Source organism: Passer montanus, unplaced genomic scaffold (genome assembly GCF_014805655.1).
Source record: "Passer montanus isolate IOZ18808 unplaced genomic scaffold, ASM1480565v1 scaffold461, whole genome shotgun sequence".
NCBI lineage: Eukaryota > Metazoa > Chordata > Aves > Passeriformes > Passeridae > Passer > Passer montanus.
Genome location: NW_024369497.1, coordinates 13,064 through 20,726, shown reverse-complemented (window position 1 = coordinate 20,726; position 7,663 = coordinate 13,064). Strand labels below are relative to the sequence as shown.

General features: G+C 69.9%; 1 protein-coding gene across 1 annotated transcript; it reads right to left on the bottom strand.

Annotated features, from left to right (window-relative positions):
* Positions 1–449: 449 nt before the first annotated feature.
* On the bottom strand, positions 450–6,470 carry LOC120508278 (gastric inhibitory polypeptide receptor-like; the record flags this gene model as incomplete). Its single annotated transcript, XM_039721705.1, has 8 exons — positions 6,360–6,470; positions 5,933–6,020; positions 5,722–5,829; positions 4,611–4,732; positions 3,503–3,606; positions 1,605–1,674; positions 1,191–1,279; positions 450–591 (listed from the first exon to the last, which is right to left on the bottom strand). Coding segments are annotated over exons 1-8 (765 nt in total), but the record flags the coding sequence as incomplete, so codon positions are not given.
* Positions 6,471–7,663: the final 1,193 nt, after the last annotated feature.

Below are 7,663 nucleotides of genomic sequence, written 5' to 3'. Positions count from 1 at the left end.
TTTAACCCCAATTTAACCCAAATTAACCCCAATTAACGCCATGAACACCTCATTAACTGCTGTCCCCGTGTCCCCAGGTGCCCCTCACCTGCGCCGAGGTGAGCAGCAGGTGCAGGCCCAGCCGGGCCAGCCGCAGGCCGCCGCCGCCCTCGCCCTCCCCGGCCAGCGCGAACACGAGCTCGTGCACGCCCAGCAGCGGGATCAGCGTCAGCGTGGAGCGCGCCAGCCTGGGACACACGGACACGGGGGGACACACGGACACGGGGGGACACACGGACACGGGGGGACATGTGGGGACACCTGGGACACCCCCGGGGAAGATTTGGGGACCAGGTGTCCCCACCCTTGCCAGGTGTCCCCATGTCCTCCCAGGTGTCCCCAGGTGTGTCCCTGTGTCCCCATGTCCCCACCTGAGGCGCGTGTCCCCGCGCGTGTCCCCAGGTGCCCCTCACCTGTGCCGAGGTGAGCAGCAGGTGCAGGCCCAGCCGGGCCAGCCGCAGGCCGCCGCCGCCCTCGCCCTCCCCGGCCAGCGCGAACACGAGCTCGTGCACGCCCAGCAGCGGGATCAGCGTCAGCGTGGAGCGCGCCAGCCTGGGACACACGGACACAGGTGGGACACACGGACACGGGGGGACACACGGACACGGGGGGACACGGGTGGGACATGTGGGGACATTGGGGACATGAGGGATACCCAGGACACGAGGGGACGGAGATGGGACACGGACGGGATGTGTCCCCACCCTCGCCAGGTATCCCCAGCTGTGTCCCCAGCTGTTCCCAGGTGTGCCAGGCACGTGTCCCCCCCAGGTGTCCCCACCCTTTCCAGTTGTCTCCAGGTGTGTCCCCCCATGTCCCCACCTGAGGCGTGTCCTGCCAGGTGTGCCCCTGTGTCCCCCCAGGTGTGTCCCCAGCTGTCCCCAGGTGTCCCCAGGTGTATCCCCACCTGTCCCAGGTGTGTCCTCACCTGAGGCGCATGTCCCCGCGGGTGTCCCCAGGTGTCCCCAGGTGCCCCCAGGTGTCCCAGGTGTGTCCCCAGGTGTCTCTGTGATGTCCCCAGCTGTTCCAGGTGTCCCCGTGTCCCCGGGTGTGTCCCCAGGTGTCCCAGGTGTCCCCAGCTGTCCCCAGGTGTCCCAGGTGTCCCAGGTGTGTCCCAGGTGTGTCCCCACCTGTCCCAGGTGTGTCCCCACCTGAGGCGCGTGTCCCCGCGCGTCACCTGCCGCGCGCGCACCTTGGCCACCAGGATGCGCAGGATGAGCACGAACACCACCGAGTTCACCTGGGGGGGACGCGGGTGACACCCCGGGTGACACCCAGGTGACACCAGGTGACCCCCAGGTGACACCCCGGTGACCCCCAGGTGACACCCGGGTGACACCAGGTGACCCCCAGGTGACCCCCAGGTGACACCCGGTGACCCCCAGGTGACACCCAGGTGACCCCCAGGTGACCCCCAGGTGACCCCCAGGTGACACCCAGGTGACACCAGGTGACACCAGGTGACCCCCAGGTGACACCCGGTGACCCCCAGGTGACACCCAGGTGACACCCCGGTGACACCAGGTGACACCCGCGCTGGCCCCGCCCCCCGTGACGTCACGCACCGCCACGGCCGCCAGGATTGGGCAGCGGATCAGCCACCACACCGCCGCCTTCTCATTGCGCTCCCAGCACCTGCGGGGGGCGTGGCCCGGGTGAGCCCCGCCCCCGGGGCGTGGCCCGGCTCCAGCTGGGGACAGCTGGGGACACACCTGGGGAGGGGGGCATGGAGGGGACACAAAGGTGCAGGAGGTGACACAGGTGACACAATAACAGTGACACGGTGACACCGATACACCTGGGGACACCTGGGGGGACACGGGGACAGCTTGGGACAGCTGGGGATACACCTGGATACACCTGGGGACACCTGAGGGGACATGGGAACAGCTGGGGACAGCTGGGGACATCACAGATACACCTGGGGGGACACCTGGGGACACACCTGGGGGGACACGGGGACAGCTGGGGACACCTGGGGACAGCTGGGGACAGCTGGGGACAGCTGGGGACACACCTGGGGAGGGGGGCATGGAGGGGACACAAAGGTGCAGGAGGTGACACAGGCCCGGCACCCCTGTCCCCTTCCTGTCACCCTTGTCCCCATGCCAACACCCCTGTCCCCTCCCTGCCACCCCTGCGCCCTCCCAGCACCGCTGTCCCCTCCCCGTCCCGGCCACCAGCAGGGGTGACAGCCACCCCCACGGGTGTCCCCTCCCTCCCGCGAGTGTCCCCATGGTGTCCCCCTGTCCCTTGTCTGTCCCCTGTCCATCCCCGTGGTGTCCCCATGTGTGTCCCCCTGTTCCCTGGCTGTCCCCATGGTGTCCCCCTGTCCCTTGTCTGTCCCCTGTCCGTCCTCGTGTTGTCCCCCTGTCCCCATAGTGTCCCCGCGGTGTCCCCCTGTCCGTCCCCGCGGTGTCCCCCTGTCCCCTGGCTGTCCCCATGTGTGTCCCCCTGTCCCCTGTCCTCACCACCATAGGGACACGGGGACACTGCCATGGGTGACACTGCCATGGGGGACACAGGGACACTGCCGTGGGGACACAGCGTGGCTCAGGTTCCGCGTGCAGCGCAGGCGCCTGGGGACACCATGGGGACACCGTGGGGACACGGGGACACCCATGGGGACACAGGGACATCGGGACATCCCCTGGGTGACACCTCTGTAGGAGGCAGCAGGACACAGGTGTGACACAGCCCCAGGTGTGACATCCCCAGGTGTGACATCCCCAGGTGTGACAGCCCCAGGTGTGACATCCCCAGGTGCCCCAGCCCCAGGTGACGTCCCCAGGTGTCCCCACCTGAGCAGCAGCAGCAGCAGCAGCGCCACCAGCAGCGCGACAAGGGACAGCGAGTAACCCACGGTGTAGAGGAGGCGGAACTGCTCCAGCAGCCACGCCTGGCGCTGCGGGGACAGCGACAGCGACAGGGACGGGGACAGGGACAGGGGACAGCGACAGCGACAGGGACAGTGACAGGGGACAGCGACAGTGACAGGGACAGGGGACAGCGACAGGGGACAGGGACAGGGACAGGGACAGGGACAGGGACAGGGACAGGGACAGGGACAGGGACAGGGACAGGGACAGGGACAGGGACAGGGACAGGGACAGGGACAGGGACAGGGACAGGGACAGGGACAGGGACAGGGACAGGGACAGGGACAGGGACAGGGACAGGGACAGGGACAGGGACAGGGACAGGGACAGGGACAGGGACAGGGACAGGGACAGGGACAGCCCCAGGTGTGACAGCCCCAGGTGTCCCAGCCCCAGGTGTGACACAGCCCCAGGTGTGACAGCCCCAGGTGTCCCAGCCCCAGGTGTGACAGTCCCGGGTGTGACAGCCCCAAGGGTGACATGCCCAGGTGTGACAGCCCCAGGTGTCCCAGCCCCAGGTGACGTCCCCAGGTGTGACAGCCCCGGGTGTGACATCCCCAGGTGACGTCCCCAGGTGTCCCCACCTGAGCAGCAGCAGCAGCAGCAGCGCCACCAGCAGCGCGACAAGGGACAGCGAGTAACCCACGGTGTAGAGGAGGCGGAACTGCTCCAGCAGCCACGCCTGGCGCTGCGGGGACAGCGACAGCGACAGCGACAGCGACAGCGACAGGGGACAGCGACAGTGACAGGGACAGGGACAGCGACAGCGACAGTGACAGTGACAGCGACAGCGACAGCGACAGGGCACAGGGACAGCGACAGTGACATCGACAGGGGACAGCGACAGCGACAGGGACGGGGACAGTGACAGGGACAGGGACAGTGACAGTGACAGCGACAGGGGACAGGGACAGAGACACGGACAGGGCACAGGGACAGGGGACAGGGACAAGAGGGCAGGGATAGGGGACACGGGGACAGCGACACGGGGACAGGGACAGGGACAGGGACACGGGGACAGCGACAGGGGACACGGCAGGGCACAAGGGACAGGGACACGGCGGGGGACACGGGGCACAGCAGGGGACAGGACAGGGGACACGGGACACGGCGGGGGACACGGCAGGGCACAGGGGACACGGGCCACGGGGCACAGCGCGACACAGGGGTGACGCATGTGCCAGCACAGCGTGTGGCGCGGCGCGGCGCGGTGCCACGCGGTGTCACCCGGTGTCACACGGAGCGCAGCGTGACACGCGCGCGGCGCGGGTGACACCGAGCGCGACACGGGCGCGGGCACGCGGCACGCCCGGCGGGGTGGCATCCCGCGGTGTCACCGCGCTGCGACCCCGCTGTCCCCGGCATCGCCGCTGCCACCGCGCTGTCCCCGCCACATCCCCGCCGTGTCCCCTCTCTGTCCCCTCACTGTCCCCACCGTGTTCCCGCCGTGTCTCCACGCTGTCCCCAACGTGTCCCCTCTCTGTCCCCGTGCTGTCCCCGCCCTGTCCCCTCAATCCCCTCCCTGTCCCCCCGTCCCCCTGATGTCCCCTCATCCCAGATGTCCCCTGATGTCCCCAGCTGTCCCCTGATGTCCCCAGATGTCCCCTGATGTCCCCAGCTGTCCCCTGATCCTCCCTGTCCCCAGATGTCCCCTGATGTCCCCTCACCCCAGATGTCCCCAGCTGTCCCCACCTGCAGCGGCTGCAGCGGTGCCACGTCCTCGCACTGCGAGTTGTCCTGCCAGGTCCTGCCGCTGTCGTCTGTCACCCAGCGCCCGTCGGGGCCGCAGCGCCGCGCCACCACGCCGCCCTGCACTGTCCCCGCGGTGTCACCTCGGTGTCACCGCGGTGTCCCCGCGCCACCACGCCGCCCTGCACTGTCCCCTCGCTGTCACCGCGGTGTCACCGCGCTGTCCCCTCGCTGTCCCCGCGCTGTCCCCGCGCCACCACGCCGCCCTGCACTGTCCCCGCGCTGTCCCCAGATGTCCCGCGCTGTCCCCGCGCTGTCCCCGCGCTGTCCCCAGATGTCCCCTCGCTGTCCCCGCGTGCCACCCCGGTACCTCGGTGGTGCCAGGGCAGGTACCAGGGGCAGGGGACAGTGGCCGTGCTGTTGGGGACAGCGTCGCCCCAGCACGCGTACAGGTCGAAGCTGCGGTTGCACACGGGCCCTGGGGGGCACAGATGTCGCCGAGGTGTCACCGAGGTGTCCCCGAGGTGTCCCCAAGGTGTCCCCGAGGTGTGGCCGGGGCGTGGCCGGGGCGTGGCGCTCACCTGGCGGGGGCGGGGCCAGGCGCAGGTGCAGCTCGCAGGCCTGGCGGTAGCGGCGCCTCCCCGCGCCACCACGCCGCCCTGCACTGTCCCCTCGGTGTCACCTCGGTGTCACCGCGCCACCACGCCGCCCTGCACTGTCCCCTCGGTGTCACCGCGGTGTCCCCGCGCTGTCCCCGCGCCACCACGCCGCCCTGCACTGTCCCCGAGCTGTCCCCTCGCTGTCCCCGCGTGCCACCCCGGTACCTCGGTGGTGCCAGGGCAGGTACCAGGGGCAGGGGACAGTGGCCGTGCTGTTGGGGACAGCGTCGCCCCAGCACGCGTACAGGTCGAAGCTGCGGTTGCACACGGGCCCTGGGGGGCACAGATGTCACCAAAGTGTCACCGAGGTGTCACCGAGGTGTCCCCAGGGTGTGGCCGGGGCGTGGCGCTCACCTGGCGGGGGCGGGGCCAGGCGCAGGTGCAGCTCGCAGGCCTGGCGGTAGCGGCGCCACGCGGCAATGTCCCCTCGCTGTCCCCGCGTGCCACCCCGGTACCTCGGTGGTGCCAGGGCAGGTACCAGGGGCAGGGGACAGTGGCCGTGCTGTTGGGGACAGCGTCGCCCCAGCACGCGTACAGGTCGAAGCTGCGGTTGCACACGGGCCCTGGGGGGCACAGATGTCGCCGAGGTGTCACCGAGGTGTCCCCGAGGTGTCCCCAAGGTGTCCCCGAGGTGTGGCCGGGGCGTGGCCGGGGCGTGGCGCTCACCTGGCGGGGGCGGGGCCAGGCGCAGGTGCAGCTCGCAGGCCTGGCGGTAGCGGCGCCACGCGGCAAAGGTGGCGCGGGCGGAGCGCTCCTGGGGACAGAGGGGACATCAGGGGTGACAGGGGACATCGGGGGGACAGCAGGGACAGGGGGGACATCAGGGGGGACAGGGGACAATGAGGGACAATGAGACACAGCGGGGGACATGAAGGGACATCGAGGGACACCAGGGGACACCGAAGGACACCAGGGGACACCAGGGGACACCAAGGGACATCGAGGGACATCGAGGGACACCGAAGGACACCAGGGGACATCGAGGGACACCAGGGGACACCAGGGGACACCAAGGGACATCGAGGGACATCGAGGGACACCGAGGGACACCAGGGGACACCAGGGGACACCGGGGGACACGGCGGGCTCTCACCTCTGCTCCCGGCGGGCCGGGGGTCGCCGCCTGCTGGCCCATGGTGGCCCCTGCTGGTGGCCCTTGGTGGCCTCTGGGGGTGGCGGAGTGTCGCCTCGATGTCCCCTCGATGTCCCCTCGATGTCCCCTCGATGTCCCCGTGCCGCCGGGGCCGGCTCCAGGCGTGGCTCTGTCACCCCCGCGTGGCTCTGTCACCCGCGGGTGGCACCGATCGGGGCTGGCACCGCCCCCGGGAGGGGCCTCGCTTGGTGGCCTCTGGGGGTGGCGGAGTGTCCCCTCGATGTCCCCTCGATGTCCCCGTGCCGCCGGGGCCGGCTCCAGGCGTGGCTCTGTCACCCCCGCGTGGCTCTGTCACCCGCGGGTGGCACCGATCGGGGCTGGCACCGCCCCCGGGAGGGGCCTCGGTGTCACCGGGGGGGTCCTGATGTCACCGAGGGGGTGTCAGTGCCACCCACAGGGTCCCAGTGCCACCAGGGGGGTCCCAGTGCCACCAGGGGGGCCTCAATGTCACCGGAGGGGGGGTCTCAGTGTCCCCAAGAGTGTCCTAGTGCCACCAGGGAGGGTCCTGATGTCACCCAGGGGGTGTCAGTGCCACCCACAGGGTCCCAGTGCCACCAGGGGGGCCTCAATGTCACCGGAGGGGGGGTCTCAGTGTCCCCAAGAGTGTCCTAGTGCCACCAGGGAGGGTCCTGATGTCACCCAGGGGGTCCCGATGTCACCGGGGGGGGGTCTCGGTGTCACTAGGGGGGGTCTCAATGTCACCAGCAGTGTCCCAATGTCACCGGGAGGGTCCCAGTGCCACCAGGGGGGGGGTCTTGGTGTCCCCAAGCGTGTCCCAGTGTCACCAGAGGGGTCCCGGTGTCCCCCAGTGTCCCCCAGTGTCCCCCAGCACCCCCCAACCCTGTGGGCGTGTCCCCAGGACAAAAGGGGCGTGTCCCCACGATAAAAGGGGGCGTGCCCCCAAGACAAAAGGGGCGTGTCCCCGCGATAAAAGGGGCGTGTCCCCAAGATAAAAGGGGCGTATCCCCACGATAAAAGGGGCGTGTCCCCAGAACAAAAGGGGCGTGCCCCCAAGACAAAAGGGGCGTGTCCCCGCCATCAAGGGGGCGTGTCCTCACCGGAGCAGGGCGCGCTGGATCCGCCAGGGGGCGCCAACGCCGGCAAACCCTTTGCCCCTCCCCCCACCCCAACCCCTCCCCCTCCCCGCCATCAAGGGGGCGTGTCCTCACCGGAGCAGGGCGCGCTGGATCCGCCAGGGGGCGCCAACGCCGGCAAACCCTTTGCCCCTCCCCCCACCCCAACCC